Here is a 19,352-nt window from a genome sequence, read left to right on the forward strand (position 1 = left end):
TCTTCACGAACTTGCTCCACTCTGATACCAATTGTCACAGGGGCATTTTCTGTCCGCCGAAAATGCTACCCGCTGTGCGGCAATCAAGTCCCCACTTGGCTTCAGCCTTCGCCCAATTTTCTTTCGCTTTCAAGGTTTAACACTTAGAATAAATTCAATGCAGCATAAATTAAATAAAGGCACACAGATTTACGGAAACCCTTTTCCAACTTTTTATAATAAATCAATTACAAAGGAAATTCTCGAGTTTGGCAAGGTGCTGCCAACCTTGGCAGGCACCAACTCACAAAAAATAGCCGACACTTGCACGAATCTACCCTATAAAAGCCCCCGCCTAAGGCGTCTCGTGCTGCCCACTCGTTTGGCAAGACAATGGCACATATTTTGCCATGCTCAAGCCTTGACATAGACAACCCTATGCCTACATCTTTGCTAATTTCCCTCCCTAGGTACTTAGCCCGTTTTTGGGGCTGCTAACACACATATATATAGTGTAGTCAGCCCAAAACTGTTTCCTATTTTCAGTTGACATCCCCCAACTGATAGGACATGATCCCCATGATCAAAACGTGCATGTCATGTCTAGAACATGCCTAAAAACGTGCATTGACTTAGCCTTATAATCAGCAACTCTTGTACAAAGGCAGTTGTAACCGCCCAACTGCATGGCATGTGCACAGCACACTTGAAAGCCACTCCATGTGCGCTGCATGTGCGCATTTCTTGGTCAGCTGCTGCACGCCCAAGGTTGGCATTGCGCCCAGCCTTGGCCTTTGACACTGCTCCGCCCCAATGCCATAGCCACAGCTTGTCGCCCATATCTTTGCCGCACGCACGCCCGCTGCCACAGTTGCTTATTCTTGTCAAGTCGCCCCTACTTGATCAAGTCTGCCCTGTGACAATTGGTATCTTGCAATTTCTAATGTAAATAAAGAAGGTAAAAATATATATATTATTAGTTTTTAAAACGTTGAGTCAAGGTGGACTTATTAAGTTTATAATCTTTCGATTTTTTCAACTCCAATTTTTTTCAAAGCCTTTCGATGCGTATTTAGATCATTCTCTCTTTAAGGTCTCACGTAGACATCCCCCAACTGATAGGACATGATCCCCATGATCAAAACGTGCATGTCATGCCTAGAACATGCCTAAAAACGTGCATTGACTTAGCCTTATAATCAGTAACTCTTGGACAAAGGCAGTTGTAACNTTAGGAGGGGAGGGGAACAATATTTCACTAAGGGGCATCGTGCTTTTAATATAGTACTAGTCTCAAGGTTCTATCTCAATGAGTACTAGTTTATTTAAATTTTTTGTTTAAATAATAAATAAAAATATAAGTTCCTGAAGATGATCATATATGTTAATCGTATATAATAATTCAATAAATAAAGAAGGTCTCATAAAAATCATCAACCATAAGTCAGTAATTCAACTTAAATTTTTTCAGATTAGTAATATTATAACTTTAATTTCACATGTTATCATGCTTCCTTTTCAATTTCAGCAAGAACAAGTCCTTAAAACCCTAAATAGTGCTCAAGGATAAAACTCAAAACATATAATCGGGCAACTAATAATCTACAACTCTCATATGATCACAAAATCAAATTAAATAGCAACGAAAATGAAAACATTTAAAAGTATACTAAAGCAAGCTTGTGAGAGAATTTATAATTGAATGTAGACTCATCCATGACATATTTACTCTATAGATTGACTTAGAATTAGAATTAAAAAAGGGACAGCACGGTGCATAAGGCATCCCACATAATTTAAGTGAATGATCTATATAAAGTAAAATTTTAATATTTTAAAGTTCTAAATATTAGGACTTTCAGTCCAAATAAGAGAAAAAATAACAAATAAAAATTTTGTTAATTTTAAACTTCTAAAAATTATAGAATTAATTAAATGAAGTATTTTTTAAAATAATTAATATTAATTTGGAGGGACTTCAGATTTTCTTTTTTGTTTTGTAAAGATCAAGTTTGAAATGGAGAAAAGCGTTAGTCTTAAATTTTAGTCTTTTATTGTGGGTATTTTATTATATATTCTAGAACTTAAAATATAATAGGCACATTATTTCTTATTAATAAAAGGAATGGGAAAACAAACGTGGTAAAAGTATGTTTGTGGCTTTCTTTCTTTTAATGATTCTTTTATGTAAAATTTCAGTAATTGATTTTGAAGTCCTATGAATTAGATTCATACCTATTTTAAATAAGAAAGTATTTAATATACAAAATATAATTAATTTTGAAGCCTTAAATTTTAAGCAAATAATGTAAATTAGAGGAACTTTAGAGTGAGAAAGTCTGCCTTCTCACTACTTTCACTACCTCCACTTTCATGGAAAATTTCCCACTCTCCAATCACCCAACCTCCCAAATCCCCCCAAACCACCTGATATACCTCATACATGTGATGGAATTAATCCAACTACACCAACTCCAAGTAGGGGAAATCAAATGATTGATGTAGGGAATCACTCCTCACCAACTATGCTAGAAAAAGTACCCCAACATCAAGGTTCTTCATATAAGGAAATCCTCCTATTGGACCCATGAGCGGTCAGGTTCCTCAAGACCCCATGCAACCACTAACTACTCAAGATTACCCCCATGCAACTAGACTATCATCTCTATGATTTGCCTAGCCATATAATCAACTCACAAGAAACCCAAGCGCTAAATGATAACCTACAAGTCTCCCTCTCAGTAGGTGACCTCCAACGGATTTATCAACCGTGGAGGTTTTCTCTTATTATCAAACTTATGGGGAAGCGTATCCTACATCAATACCTTCGAAGGAAGATATATCAATTGTGGAAACCTAATGAAAATTTTACTCTAATGGACCTAGGGGCTGATTACTTCATAGTAAAATTCTCCAAAGAGGAGAACATGTCCAGACCCCTCAATAACGGACCATGGTTATCAATGGCTACCACCTATCAGTTCAAAAATGGGAGCCACATTTCGTAGCTAGTGAGGCAAAACAATTAAAATTAGCTGTTTGGGTTCGTTTACCCCAACTCCCTACTGAATTTTATGATTCAACCATCCTTCAAAAAATAGGAAATACTATTGGGCGACTATTAAGGATCAATGTCTGTACTTCCTCAACTCTAAGAGGTAGGTATGCTCGACTCTGTGTTGAAGTATCTATGGATAAGCCAGTCAAGTCGTTTGTCTACATTGAAAACTATAAACAGCCTATACACTATGAGGGTGAGAATTTTTTATGCACCAAGTGTGGGAAATTAGGCCATAACCAATCAAAATGCTTAATTTCCTCACCCCCCCCTAAAACCAGTGATCAACAAGGAGGCTTAACAGGTATCCAAAAACAAGACTCCCAAAACGATTGGGTGACTGTCACTTTTAATAAGAAGAAGAAGTCTACTGGAGCAAGGCAATCACAGGTAAACAATCAAGGTACACATCCAACTCCTTTTGGCACTGACAGAGGTATGTCCTCTAAATCTCATAATGATCTCTACGATAATTCTAAATCTTTGGGTAAGGAATCATCAAATACTCCTGTTACTGAGCCAAAAACCAGACAATACAGGGAAAAAATCAGCTCCTCCAATGCTGGCAAAAATCCAAATCTTTTTTAGGCTCTGAACTCCAAGGAACACATCGTTTTTTATAATGGTTTAGGGGGAAATCTGGGCATAATCCCTAACGACCAATGCATACAAAATAGAAAAGACAAAAGTAGCCATGTGTCGAATACTAATCATACCTTGGAACCCTCATCCCAATCATTACATGAAGCTTCCACTAAAGACAAACATAGGAATTACCCGGTTACCCCTAATCTAATAAACAAAACTAATCCCAATCCGGATGATACCACTACCCCTATCCAACCTACATTACACATGGACATGCATGCAAAGGAGGATGTCCAAATGGCAGAACACTCAGAGCATTTGGCAAACACAAAATCCTCCAAAAATCTTATATATCATCACACGCCAAGCCTATTATCAGCCATGCAACCACAGACCTCTATAGAAATCAAGAATCCTAGTGAAGCTATAACCCCTATTACCGGTATGAACCAAATATATCCCACTCAAGATCATAATGCCAAGACTCCCACTCACAGCAAGGAGAACGTTTCGACTAGTTCACATTCAAAACCAACTCAGATCCCTCAAATGGCCAACCCTCCACAACTACCTCCACAAATACAGAACCAACCCCTATTCTTCACGTCACCCCCTCAATCCCAGAACTACCAACCAACCTCTTGGCTAGAAGCAGGCATCCTAGGCCATGCAATAACCTTCAACATCCAGATCAATGGCCAGGAGATGGTAATAATAATACAAAACACTCGATACCTAGCCCAACTAATATCGGAGGGGATGCACTTGGCAATGAACAACTATACAAATCAAGCATGGATCAACAACATTCTCCACCCCCTAGCCCCTCACATGAACCACACCCTAATCCAGGAAATGCAGAGTCAATGGAACCTCCCCCAAACACCCAACCAATATATCAATCTCCCAATGACTCTACCCTTCTTCCCAGCGGAGGAAAGCATGATGATCAATCCGATATTCATGCCATGGGGTCACCATGCAGCCCAGGAAACCAACAATCCACCAAACATGGCCCCAGTCAACTTGGACCCAAATATTCAAGCCAATGTGCCAGAAAAAGATCCACCACAACATCCAGTAGAGGAAGAAGAAGAACACCATCCACAAGGTACTCAACCGAGTGTAGAATTCTTAAGCCTAAACGAAGTAAAAATACTACTCTTCCCAGAATTGTGGAGCAAGAAATACATCTTCAGTTGCCCGAGCACCATGTACAAATGCTCAATGCATGTTCGACCATCACAAGACCCCACTGTAGGAAAGCAAGCAATTATCCTAGTCCCATCAAGAAGGAGGAGCCACAACTCAGTGAAGAGGGAGTCCACTGTAATCCAACCTCAAACATCTCCAACGAATAGAGCAACTACTATAATCTTCTGGAACGTCAGAGGTGCCAATAATGATGATTTACGTCGTAACTTTAGGGACTTAATCGATACTCACAAACCTTGTTTGATGGTTCTCCTTGAGACTAGGATGCATGTGCATGCACCCCTTCTAAATGAATTTAGTTTTTCGGAGCTCATAGAGGTTCCTGCTGAAGGCCAGTCAGGAGGCATGGCTGCCCTCTAACCACGATGTGGTAAATATTGAACACTTCACCAGGAATGGCCAAGAAATTCATGCTCTTCTTCAGATTCGTCCTTTCAATTTTAATTGGCTTTTTACGGCTGTTTATGCTAGTACCCAGGTTCACCGTAGAGATATTATGTGGGATAATCTAAAATCTGTCTCACAAAATTACAAGGGTCCTTGGATGCTAGGGGGTGATTTGAATGATATTATTATTACTAATGAAAAGATAGGTGGAAGACCTCTAAAGAATTGTAGGGCGACTAAAATATGGGGAAATATTGACTCTTGTAAACTAATAGATCTTGGCTTCAAGGGTAGTAAGTTTACTTGGTCTAACCATAGGAAGAGGAAAGGGTTAATAATGGAAAGATTAGACCGAGTCCTTACTAATGACGACTGGTTAAAAAAATCTCCAAATGGTACCATCACTCATCTTCCTACAACCCACTCGGATCATAAGCCTATACTTGTTAAGTTAAATCATATCTCACACCGTTGTGAAAGAATTTTTAGGCTTGAAAATATTTGGTGTACCCACCCAAATTTTGGTAATATTTTTGCAAATCAATGGAGGAATAAAGAGCTAATAGGGGTTACAAACTCCTTCATTACCTATATTAAAAAATGGGATAGTGACCACTTTGGGAATATCTTTAGGGAGAAAAAAATTCTTCTAGCAAGGATAAATGGTATTCAAAAATCCCCTTATTTTTCATCTAGTTCTTTCCTTCAAAATTTGGAAGGGAACCTGATCACTAACTATAATAACATCCTCAAACTAGAAGAAGACTATTGGAAATTAAGATCTAGAATTAATTGGCTAAACGAAGGGGATGCAAATACTAGGTTTTTTCAAATTAGTGCCTCTAACAGGAGAAGACAAAACCATATTAGTTTCTTTAAGAATAATGAAGGTGCTTGGATGGATTATCACCATGATATCATTAACCATACCCTTGATCACTTTTCTAAGTTATTTTGCACTAGTCACACCTATACGGATATGACTCACTTACTACATAGCACAACTATCTTCCACAAAATTGACCTACCAGTTCTGGATAAACCTTTGATAGATGAAGAAATTAATAGTGCTATTTTCTCCTTCAAGCCTTTTAAATCACCTGGGTCGGACGGTTTACATCCCTTTTTTTATCAAAAATATTGGAAGATAATAGGAGATTCTGTTAGGGTTTTTTGTCACAATTTTTTAAGGACCATGCAATCCCTCCAAAAATTAATACTACCTACATTTGCCTTATTCCCAAATTTCCTAATGTTAACAACCTTAATAACTTTAGACCTATTAGTCTTTGTAACACTATCTACAAGACTATCACTAAAATTATTGCAAATAGGCTAAAACCTCTTCTTAATAATCTCATCAGCCCTATTCAATCTAGTTTTATAAAACGCAGAAGAGCTAGTGATAATGCAATTATTATCCAAGAACTCATTCACTCTTTCAAAAATACAAAAGGAAATGGTGGCAAAATGTTGATCAAAATTGACCTTGAAAAGGCCTTTGATAAATTAGAATGGTCGTTCATATACAAGGCCCTTCTATTTTTCAAATTTTCCCCCAATATTTCCAAACTTATTATGTCCTGTATAGTGACATCATCCACTTCTATATTGGTGAATGGGACTAAAACCATATTTTTTCAACCAAGTAGATGGATTAGGCAAGGGGATCCTATGTCCCCCTACATATTTATTTTATGCATGGAAATGTTATCAAACTATATAAACCATCTAGTGGACATTAAAAGTTGGGATCCTATCTTAATGAGTAAAGACAGCCCTCCCCTATCCCACTTATTTTTTGCCGATGACTTGGTACTAATTGGCAAAACCAATAATAATACAACCTCTTCTATTAAGTCTGCCCTTAGGCAATTTTGTGACATCTCTGGGCAGACAAATAAATTTCAACAAATCTAGGATAATATTCTCTGGGAATTGTGGTACAACAACTAGATCCAATATCTCCCACTCCCTTGGAATAAAGGAACGCAAATCTTTTGGGAAATACCTGGGTTTCCCTATTATTAATAATAACCCCAACCACAAAGATTACCAATTTATCATTGATACTATGAGGAGTAAGCTCTTAGGATGGAAATGTGATAAGCTTAATCTAGCTGGAAGATGCACTTTAATTACATCAACTCTAGCCAGTCTTCCAGCATACTACATGCAATACACTATGCTCCCCCCAAAAACCCTTAAGTCAATTGACAAAATTCAAAGAAACTTCCTTTGGGGCACAACTGACAATAGGAAGAAACTACACCTAGTCAATTGGGGCATGGTTACTAGACCAAAACAAGAAGGGGGTTTAGGGCTAAGGAAAGCTCGTTCAAAAAATCTAACCCTACTAGCCAGCCTAGCATGGATATTAGCTAACAATACCACCAATCTTTGGGCTACTACTCTTCTTAAAAGATACTCTCATAAGCCAAAAGAAAAGGGTTCATTCATTTGGAAAAGTATTATTAAGGGGTGGGAAATATGCCGAAAAGGAATGTCTTGGACAATCCATAATTCATCTACTCTTAACTTATGGAAAAATAAATGGATAACCAACTCCAATGCCCTTAGGAGCTATGTCATTGGCCCCCTAACCAAAGAAGAATCCTCCCTTAGGGTCTGTGATGTTAGATCCGGAAATAGATGGAACTTGGCTAATATTTTCTTGGTTATCCCTATAGAAATTATAACTAACATCCAGTCAACTTTCATTCCCAATAATACCAATTCAGACTCACTCTCCTGGGATAGCAACTCTAATGGTCTCTTCACGACAAAGTCTTGCTATGAACTTTTGGAAAGAGAAATGCACCCAGATATTAATAGCGACTGGATCTGGAAATTGCAATGCCCTAACAAAATTAAATACTTTCTGTGGCTATGTAATCTCAATAGACTGCCATGCAGGAAATATCTATCCTATATAGGCATGAATATAGACGAGAGGTGCATCATTTGTCGTAAGGAACCTGAATCCTTAATGCATATTTTTCTCAAGTGCCCTCATGTCCACAACCTTTGGCACAAACTGGGTATTGATACTTCTACAGTAACACCTCTAAGCCAGAACTAGCTTAAATCTCTCCAATTAAAAAGTCTAATAATTCATGATAAACTCATCAATTGGAATACCTTATTTTCCTTTGTTATTTGGAATATTTGGATTACTAGGAATAGCAACAATATTAATAATACTACCATTCCTTTATCCCTTCGTAATATTATTGACCAAACAGCTGAATACTTTCTGCTTACGAATAGGGAGTCCAATTGGGATAGAAAAATCAACCTCACCATCAACTGGATAAAACCTCATAGGGGCCGGTACAAACTAAACATAGATGGTGCCTATAATAAGGGTAGAGGTGTTGAAGGCATTGAAGGGGTAATAAGAAATGAGAAGGGGGACTGGCTAATTGGTTTTGCTTCAAAAATTATTATAAAAAAACCAGTACACGCAGAACTCATGGCACTCTACCAGGGGCTTTGTATTGCAAACAACAGAAAGCTCTATCCTTTGGAAATCAAGACCGATGCTACACAGGTAATCTCTTTCATTCATGATGGCTGCAAAACTTATGATTCTATTATAAATTGCTGCAGGTTGCTTCTGGCTCAAATGGGCACCGTGGAAATGCACCACATCTTCAGGCAGGGGAATGAAGCAGCTCATAATCTAGCAAAGCATGCAGTGGCCAGCTTAGTTTTAAATAAATTAGAGTTTTGGTTATATCCACCACCCTTTGTTTTGGCCAGGATGCTAGCAGACAAGAGTGGTGAGGGTTTTGGAAAAACGATTTCCTTTAAGTGTTGTAGAATCCTTGCTGCTTTAGGTAATTCGCATGCCATGCATGGTTTACCCTCTATCAATGATCATCAAGATCATAACTTCTGTTGTAATGCTTAATGTTTGTGTTTAATGGAACAAATATCTTACTATTCAAAAAAAAACGTAAATTACTATTTTATCTAATATATAATATATTTTTAAAGGGTAAAAAAGGCAAATGATATTTCGCTTAAAGCCTTCGTACTTTTAATACAGCATAGATAGATATAGATAGATATAGAAGACATTATCTTTAATCCTAAACTTGACAAATTGGAAGAGTCTTTTTCAGCTTGGGGTCGAATTTTATACTACTATGCATACAAGCTGAATAGATATCTGTTGAAACGATTAAGTATTTTCCAGTGTCAGTAGAAATAATGTAGGGAAAATGCAACTGAATAGTCGCTATATATATATATATATATATAAAATACAAATTTTATATATTTTTTGGGTTAGTGAATATAAATAATTTCTGATACGGGTTAAAAGTAAAAAGAACACATGCACAAGACGTTACAATGAATTTGTTGAGAAGGTACTCCGGGCTCAGGGTTTTCTTTTAGCGTCTTTTTCTTCCAAGGCACTAGTAGAGTTTCCAGAATATTGTTAATGACATGGAAAGCAAAGTGTAATTTGTAGGTTGTTTCTCTTAATGTTTTCCTATTATATAGAGGGGATCAATGAAGGGGGACAATGAGTATTAAACCTTTATGCATATTGTGTGGGAGAGTCTTAGCATAGTGGCCGAACAGTTACTACCTCTAATGCAATGAAAAAATTATGTAACGCTCTGGCTAGTGTTACTGAACAGAAATGAGGGATGTGAAATCATATGTTGTGCAATTTCATTTGACATTTAAAATGTTGCAATTATTGTTTGGCAAGTACAAATAGGTTATACTAGCTCAATTGCTCATACATCCTTCCAAATATGATGGTCCTATGTGATTCGTACAATAGGATTTAATGATGTCACAATATTACTCGATCGAACTTATAGATTTCATCTGACAAATATACCTAAAGTGAACTATATAAAACCGAATCAAATGAGAAAAAGAAGTTAGCAAAGTACATAGGTACTTTCTTTCCTATTAATTTGGATTTAATTCAGTTTTTAAATGAAAATTTATATTTAGAAGTATGATTTTGACTCCGGCAACTGATACTAATGGCACTATGGCTGATGATAACTTCTCGAACGAGGTTCATAAGAGTACTGTTCGGTCACATAATTGCAAATTCTAATTAATGTGTGAATTTACGTATCTACCAGATATATTTTTATTTTTTTTGTTTTTTCACCCGATATCCATTATTCATATTGAGAGCTCGATTAAATATGGATTCGCGCAGGAAAATTCCACGGGTAAAGCACTTAACAAAGGCGACTCCATAGGGCAATTTAACATTTAAAAAACGTACCTAGTAGCTTTGGTCATATAAATTGGCAAAACCCATTTAGGAAATATTAGTAAAATCTTTTCCATATCGAAATAGGATTCCCAGGAAAATCCATATATGTCTATTTATACTCTTATTAGGTTGTTCCTAGTTAAGCCGTTAATATTCTGTCGCTTGTAGTTTCAAGAACTCAAGCCCACGACTTTGTTCTCCTTAGTTTCTTACTACTTTTTTATCGCAACTATTGAGATAAGTTTAGGCATGGATTTAGAATCACTCTTTCTAAACCATTTTGGCATAGAGAGGAAGCCAAATATTTTTAAGTTGATTAAAGCAGCCATTCACGTTGGTACATGGAAGTACCCTACAAAGTTTAAGAAGCACAAAGATGAAATATTAATGATGTTGCTGAATCCGGAAAAACCAGGGATCGGTGATGAAATCGACAGTGCTAGTGATGAAAAAGAAGATGAAGTTATAGACAGTGCTAGTTATGAAGAAGAAGATGAAGAAATCGACAGTGTTGGTGATGAAAAGGAAGATGAAGAAATCGACAGTAGTGGTGTTGAGTTCTCTGTTGATGATCTCCGCCAGACGGAGAAGAGTTCTTCTTCTTGGTTTCAAGAAACTGATCAAGAAACAGGCCATATTCTTGGGCGAGAAGGGAACTACAACGTCACGAAGGCCAAATCTACCGTATTGAAAGTAAAACTAAGTTTAATCAAGACACGGGACATTGACGACAAGCTTCAACACAAACATGTTGATAGTGATAAAGAAAAAAGACAGAAGTAGGGAAGTGTCTGTCCAACAGTACAGAAAGCAAGAACATGAGTTGTGTCACGGGATCGGCAACCAAGAATTCTCCTGAAGGTTTAAGGAAGATGGACGAGGATATCAACCGTTTAGAAGAAAAACAAGATTGTTCCTCACAGAAGATCAAGAGGCTTGAGGGAGGAGGACAGTTACAGAAACAGAGAAACTGCAGTGCTATTACAAGACCAAATCAGAAAACAACACAAAGTTATAGAGTTGCAAGACCAATGCAAAAACCAGCACAAAGCTCTACAGTTGCAAGGCCAGTGCAAAAATTAACATAAAGCTCTACAGTTGCTGTAATACCAATGCAAAAACCAACACAAAACTCTACAGTTGCAACACCAATGCAAAAACAGGCACAGAGCTCTACAGTTGGAAGACCAGTGCAAAAAGTAACACAAAGCTCTACAGTTGCAAGACTATTAATGGAAAAAACAACACAAAGCATCAACGATATGAAGAGTTCGGGAATGAAGTTTGAATCAAGTAAAAGAAAATTTGAGGAAAGGGTTGCTGAGCAAAAAAATGCCAAGAGAAGGATCATAATGGTGTATATGCCTAAACTAGCCAAAGATCCTTCTGCTCCCAAACGCTGCTGGGATAAGAGGAGGAGGTTTTGAGATTCTGATTCCATTTGTTGTACACGAGAATCTTTAAGTTTTCCTTTTTGGCTTGTAATTGTAGAGAGTATCATCATTCACTCCATTTTTTATTGAGCGGTTGATATGTTTCCTTTACATATCTGAGTGATCTTTTACTCTAAAATTAAAAAGTAACAATCATAAAAAAAGCTCGATGGATCACGTAAGTCATTCCCTTTTCAGAATATATATGTAGATTATGTGGCTTTGATGTGGTTTCTCGTGTGTATTTTGGCCCCTTTTCTGGCCTCTTTCATTTTAATCGATGCTTACCTTTTAAAGTATCATTCTCTGTCGACAACTCATAGTTCCTTTATTGACTTTATCCTCTTAGTTGAGCTCCTGTTTCCTGTTTTCCTGTCTTCCTTGCAAGAGGGTATGCTATTAGAATGGAAAATGTTGTCTTTGGTCTAAACTATCTTCTTACCTATTTAAGATTTGACAAAAATCAATATTTTTCTTGTTGCTGTTAGTAAATTCATGTAGGTGCAATTACAGGTGAGGTTGAGAGATGTAACCCTTCAAGATTTAGCATCTGTATGCCTTTGTTAATTGATTTAGTAGTATTTAGTACGATTTCGTACCTCTGAGAGCAGATTGGTTTCCAGTTTGGGAAACATTATAAGCTCAAGGAGATGTTTAACAGGCATAATCATTTGGGAAAGAGTAGATTAAATTTTCAATTCCTAGTTGCATTTAATATAGTTTGTATAGCATCAAGAGTTACTTACAGGAACTTGTTGAAGATGCCTTCAAGTTATCAGGATAATGGTTTCCTTTATGTCTAAAGCACGAGATATGGAACAGAAGTCACATTAATCTTATCAACCGATTAAGGATATGTACTCGAGACCATTGTAGTCGTTTATTACAAGAAAGTAGAGCAAAAATGCTGTGTGATGTTAGTAATCTAAAGAATATTAGGGCAATCCACACTGCAAGCATGGCTCTAACAGTTGTTATCCATTGGGATGTTGCTAACATTAGTATATTACTGCCATTTAGAAGAAGCTTTGTTTTTTGCCATAAGATCAATATCATTCAACGAAGTCAAGCTTATTTGTAGGCTGCACTCTTTATCATTGTCATATTTTCTTGGCTAGTTGAGCCACACGATTACTAAAATATCAGGAGAGTCAACAAATGGATTCTACTCTCCACTGCTGAAAATCCAAGAAAACTGACCTATATAAATATAAGCAACAAACAGTCAGAAAATAAAGGGACTTTCTAATCTGTAACTAGTAACTATAACCTTCCTTTTCATAGCCGTACTTTCACATACTCAATCAGCTCTAAGTTCAAATTTGATTTAGAAAGACTTATAGTTGCAGGAGAGATGTCTGAAAGTAGAATGGTTCATCTCAGGTTAGAAACGAGAAAAGTAATACGCAATGGTTATTTTGCCAGACAATAAAACTGAACTTACCTTCTGATTATTAACAAGTAAATGCAGAGGCTAGACACCTCTGATTTCAATATAGCAAGGCCTTTTACGCCAAAGTTGAATTGAGAGTAGAAAATCTTAGGAACAACAGAGCGACTGGGCCTTGTTTTCCTACACTCTGGTTTATCAGATCTACAAAGAACTAGAATGCTGCTGTTGATCTCCTAATACCTGTACATATGGTAGTGGTAAGAAGTGAATTAGAGGACAAAAGTGAAACATTTCCAATTTTTGATATACAATCACTAAGCATCTATGTTTATAAGAGCTGCACTCCACAATATCAATATGTTAAAGCTATCTATTAGTACAGAAAAAAGATCCAAATCTCATTCTTCAATCAGGTTATGCACATCTTGTTTTAGCTTTCAACCATTGACATTTTTAAGTCATGTATAAGAAAACAAAAGTATTGGAACAAACAAAGCAACTTCTCATTATAGATGTAAGGGCAAAATCTTCTTAAATTAAACTGTTTTTGAAATACACCACAGACGCAAGCAGATACAGAGACACTTATGTATATAGCAGAATATTCATGGTAACTTTAAATTAAAGCAAAATGAAACAGACAGAGAGGTAACAACTCAACACTTCACATATGTTCATTGCTCAAGATAATGAAATTTGATCAATGACCCTAACATCCCAGCACATTCTCCCAAACAAACCCGAGCTCTTCAATTTGATACTTTAGATTTTGTCCAAATTGACTCATCAATGGATATATACCTAGTTTATACAGCAAAACATTGAATAAGTAGAACAAGTTACAATAGCTCAGTCAGTTTAAAACTACAGTTGCAGCACCATGTTACCAGAACTTAAAGTCAAAACAGCTACCACTTAAACATTCAATGGATTTAGGTAAAATAAAAATCAACATCAACCCAGATCAATGACTACTATATCCATTAAGACAACCAAATTTGGATTAACATACCAAAATCAAGTTCAATTTCAGAAAATGCATAAAGGATCTGCAGATTTGCACAATGCTGATGCTTAGAAATGAGGACTTTGGCCACTATTGAACTAAGAGTACCTCTGATAGTAGTTCTTTCTCATAGTAATTGCGGATCTAAATGATTTAATTCATATGCTAAGTAACAGTATACTAGGCAAGAACTAGTCAATCGCCCAAAAACCATAAAAGGAAACTTCTACGAAAGACCTGCAATCTGTAGTACCAATATGACAAATAGTCAATCGCCCAAAAACAAAATAATAATCCAATGTTAAATTATTTGCAACATTCAAACCAATTCATATGAGAAGCACCTTTGATTGGAACAAAACGAACTACAGATTTCATTAATCAAATACTAGTAAACCAGAGGTTTTCCATATACTTTGATCAAAACGAGTCATTTGATTTACATCTCCAACCCTAACGTCCAACAAAAGATGCAAACAAAACCCTAAGACGGATAAAAGAACATTAACCATAAGCATAAGCACAACAAAGCATCTTCCTAAGCCCTTTCACCACGAATCCTCCTGGCGAGCTGAATGTCCTTTGGCATTATGGTGACCCTCTTAGCGTGAATGGCACAGAGATTGGTATCTTCAAAGAGTCCGACAAGGTAAGCTTCAGCAGCCTCTTGAAGAGCAGCTACAGCACTGCTTTGGAACCTCAGATCTGTCTTGAAGTCCTGTGCTATTTCCCTCACCAGCCTCTGAAATGGTAGCTTCCTTATCAACAACTCAGTAGACTTCTGGTACTTCCTGATTTCCCTGAGAGCGACAGTTCCTGGACGGAAACGGTGAGGCTTCTTCACTCCTCCAGTCGCCGGTGCTGACTTTCTAGCAGCCTTGGTAGCTAGCTGCTTCCTTGGAGCCTTTCCACCGGTGGATTTGCGAGCAGTTTGCTTGGTACGAGCCATTTCGAATTTCTGATAATAATATGAAAGAGTTTTGTAGACTGGGATCTGCTTTGGTTGTGGAATAATGGTGAGATGTGTGATAGGAAGTTATATAGGAGGGAAGGTGGGCGGGAATTTTGGGAATTTTTAAGAAGAGTTTGAATTTTTTAGCAGTGCGCTGATTGAGAGTGAATGAAGGCCGTTGATTGGTTAAGATTTGGTTTAACGGTCAAGATCTGAAAAGGATGATAGCTCGGATAGTAATCTCTGTGCTACCAAAGTAACAAATCCATAGCCGCCACGTGGATAAGCTAGTTACTCCCTAATTTGTTTCCTTTCGGGGTTTTTTAACATGTTCTCTTTCTGATTGTACCTAACGTGTTTACTTGTCTTTTCTACTTAATTGAAAATAAACTGCTAATGAATCAAAAAATCAGATGAGCTACGTTATCCCGTTTTTCAGTTTTAAATTCCGAATGCCATCTGCTATTACAGTTACAATACCTTTGCTAATTTACCTCGATAATTTTCTGATGAGCCTAGCCTATTCTTAATTTTCCAGCCAACTTTTCGCATTTACAGATCACTACAATTTACTTAAAATTAGTTCAAATATTGAGGAAGGTCAATCATGAAAGTTGAGTTTTAACAGCTATTTTACGTACAAGCATAATAATCGTGATATAACTCGTAGAAGAGTAGTTAGCTCATCGAAAAATGAAATTAGCCAAGTAACAAATCTTCCTATATATATTCTACGTACTCTCACGTCAATTTCCATGCACTCTGAATAATCAAAAAATAATCTGACGTCCTTTGTGGTCCAAAATGATGAAGGTTTCAAGCAGAAACACTAGTACTTTAAAAATGCTTGTTTTATTCGTAGCTATAACCAGTTTAGTGATGAAAGAAAGCAATGCTCATCCTTGTAGTGCAACTTTCTTTTCGGCATTGATTCAGCTCATACCATGTAGGGCAGCAGTAGCTCCGTTCAGTCCGATCCCACCAAACGAGGCGTGTTGCGCATCGATCAAGGCATTAGGGCAGCCATGTCTCTGTGTTCTTATCAATGGCCCTCCTATTTCTGGTGTTGATCGAACCATGGCCTTGCAGCTTCCTGATAAGTGCACTGCCAACTTTGAACCATGTAATAAATTATCTCTTTTATATACATCTCTATCTAAAATATTTTTTGAGATTTTTTTTTTTTTATGATGTTTGGCTGGTGAGTGAAAAATATTGCTAGTTAGGATTAATAAACACATTAGCATATCGGATAGTGTTTTGATGAATACTTTTTGAGTATTAAGGCTAAGGAAAATGACTTTTGAGCCCGAAGAAAGTCATTCGTTCTTTTTGATGGAAAATATTATGTGTGGTAACCAAACACCAGAAAATGACTTGCTTATGGAAAAACTTATCAAACAATCTACTCATAATTTATGCATATCCTAAGGAACTACGTACTACTCCTTGTCATTTTTTCTTAACAAAGCCTAAAGTTTTTGTTTTAATTTTTTTTTCTTTTGCAGGTGAATTTGCAAAGTAGGAGTACTAAATCTAGTAGCTAAGGTCGAGGAAGAAGTCTAGAATAAATGTGCTGGAGAGCTGGGCTTATGGTGTTACTCTGAAAAAGTTCTAGCTATATATTATGAACAATTAATGAAATATGTACTAAATCAAAGTGTTTAAATTGTTATAGTTTATGTAGCTCGTCTTAATATTGTTACAATGTTCAATATAAGAATTATGTAATGCATACAGTTCGATTTGGATCTCAGATCGCAAGAATCTATCCACTTTATTTGACATCTATATAACAGGTTATTGACCTTTAATTTTAGCCTATATTATTTTATTTTCAAGGATTGCAGAGTAAAGCTCTTCATTGTGGATGTGGTCAAGTTTTAACATTCATTTGTTCGGGTACAACCATTAATCAAGTTAAACCATCTTTTCAAGGTCCATATACGAAGATTTGAACGCAAGTTAATTATCAAATGAGAATTGAGTTATAATTCATTGATACAAAATTCTCTGAATTTTTATTGCTGTAAGACTTTAAAATTATAGCCTTCCATATTCCTACTCGGCCTCCCTTACGCACCAATTATTTTTTTAAGAGATGTCAGCTAACATTCTGTTTTTTCTTTTGGAATTTTGTGTAAATAAGGGGAGGCTAATTAAATGATGATTTAAATGTGATTCACGATTTATTCTTATAGATACACTTACAGGCTAATTAAAGGAATTTTTACCTCCTATAGCAAAGGTTAACACCTTATTTATTTTAAATAAATACCATTTAAAAAAATTATATTCTATAGATACCTTTTAGGTTTATAGCAAAATATTTAATTTTGGTTACCTCCTAACCCTAAGCCACTAAATACGCTAATCAGTTATACTATTTTCTTTCTCTCTCTACTTTGATACATCCCATGCTCTTCCCCATCCCATTAAAATTTTCGATCTCTTCCTCCGATCAACTTTCACCAATGGCCACAAAGAAGAGTCCCCGCAATCCAGAGTAGATTCGTGGAGTGGGAAAACTTTCCCGTTCCAAGATGTACCACAAAAAGGGTCTATGGGCAATCAAGAAGAAAAACGGCCGCTGACATTAAACTTTTCTCCTCCCTCCCTTTCTCTGTCCCTTGTTTCCTTGATTTGTAGATATATTAATTATCAGTCAAAACTGATTAAAGCCCCCATCCCATTATAATAGATGCACTGATTCTTGAAGATTGCTATGTTCAAGATTCTCACCAACAACAGCAGCCGCCGACGTTAAACTGATTCTTGAACAGCAGCCGCCGACATATAATCCGGTTGGTTTGTTCTTGAACAAAGACGATGGAGTTTGGGGCTGAGCAACTTGATTTTCTGTTAATATATTTCAATGTATTTTCATGTATTCATTGTCTTTTTCTTCATTGTAATTCAATGTGTCTCGTTGTATTCCATGTATTTATTTCATTGTATTCACTATCTTTTTTCTCATTGTATTTCAATGTATCCCGCTGTATTCTATGTATTTCATTGTATTCACTGTCTCCACTACAAGAAATCTGCCTTTTAGCGGCGACCTTAGTCGCTACAAAATCATCATATGTCGCCACTAAATATTTATAGTAGCGACATTTGACTTGCTGCAAGTAAGTCCATTACTAAATGTTATTTGTGACGACTACAGATTGTCGCCACAGAATGGTTACATTTGTGGCGACATTATCGCTACAAAAGGTAAGCCAAATCGCCACAAAAGGTAGTTCCACCAAATAGATTCAGGGGTAAGTCGCCACTGAAGATGACATTTACAGCGACAATGGTCGCCACAAAAATAAATAACTATCGGTGGCAGCTACTTTATCGCTACTAGGTTATTTTTAGTAGCAACTCTCATATCGCTACAGGAGAGTTACTTTTAGTAACAATTGATGTCGCCACAAAATACTTAACTATCAGTGGCAACTTCAATATTGCAACAAATACTTTTCTGAATAAGATTTTGTCACCAATGTGTCACGACCCGGATTTCCCACCCTCGGGAGTCGTGATGGCGCCTACTAATAAGAGCTAGGCAAGCCAATTATCGAATACCTCTTTTAGCGAACATCGACAATATTAACAACAATGAAGCATTTAACGAATAAGGCGGAAGTCTCAAATAAAATTTACTAAAAGAAATGCGGANTGTCTTTTTTTTCATTGTATAATTCAATGTGTCTCGTTGTATTTCATTGTATTCACTATCTTTTTTTCTCATTATATTTTAATGTATCCCGCTGTATTCTATGTATTTTATTATATTCACTGTCTCGCTATATGCCATGAATGTATTCGTAAGTTTTTTTTAATTAATATAATTTATGTATTCAGATGTATTATATAATTTCTCTGAAGATTGCTATATTTTTGAAGTATTTTTCGGTTGAGAATCTTTTTTATAACTGAAAATACAAATTTTGTGTGTTATAATTGAGTTTGTTGAGTTATATTAGGAGTCTATTATGTTAACTGATTCACTTTCCGTTTAAAAACGGTGTAATCCCCTATTTCACGCCGTGAATACAGTTGAATACAATAATCTGTCCAGCTGTAATCC

At 36.4% G+C, this 19,352-nt stretch overlaps 2 protein-coding genes across 2 annotated transcripts; one reads left to right on the forward strand and one right to left on the reverse strand.

Annotated features, from left to right (window-relative positions):
- Positions 1-14,647: 14,647 nt before the first annotated feature.
- On the reverse strand, positions 14,648-15,350 carry LOC109244678 (histone H3.2). Its single transcript, XM_019411810.1, has one exon. It carries the CDS (start codon positions 15,266-15,268, stop codon positions 14,858-14,860), a length of 411 nt encoding a protein of 136 aa, XP_019267355.1. The 5' UTR covers positions 15,269-15,350; the 3' UTR covers positions 14,648-14,857.
- A 725-nt stretch (positions 15,351-16,075) lies between these two features.
- LOC109244672 (protein LIM1) lies at positions 16,076-16,796 on the forward strand. The gene is made up of 2 exons (XM_019411804.1): positions 16,076-16,394; positions 16,780-16,796. Exons 1-2 carry the CDS (start codon positions 16,076-16,078, stop codon positions 16,794-16,796), a joined length of 336 nt encoding a protein of 111 aa, XP_019267349.1.
- The last annotated feature ends 2,556 nt before the right edge of the window (positions 16,797-19,352 follow it).

This window comes from Nicotiana attenuata, unplaced genomic scaffold (assembly GCF_001879085.1).
Source record: "Nicotiana attenuata strain UT unplaced genomic scaffold, NIATTr2, whole genome shotgun sequence".
Lineage (NCBI taxonomy): Eukaryota > Viridiplantae > Streptophyta > Magnoliopsida > Solanales > Solanaceae > Nicotiana > Nicotiana attenuata.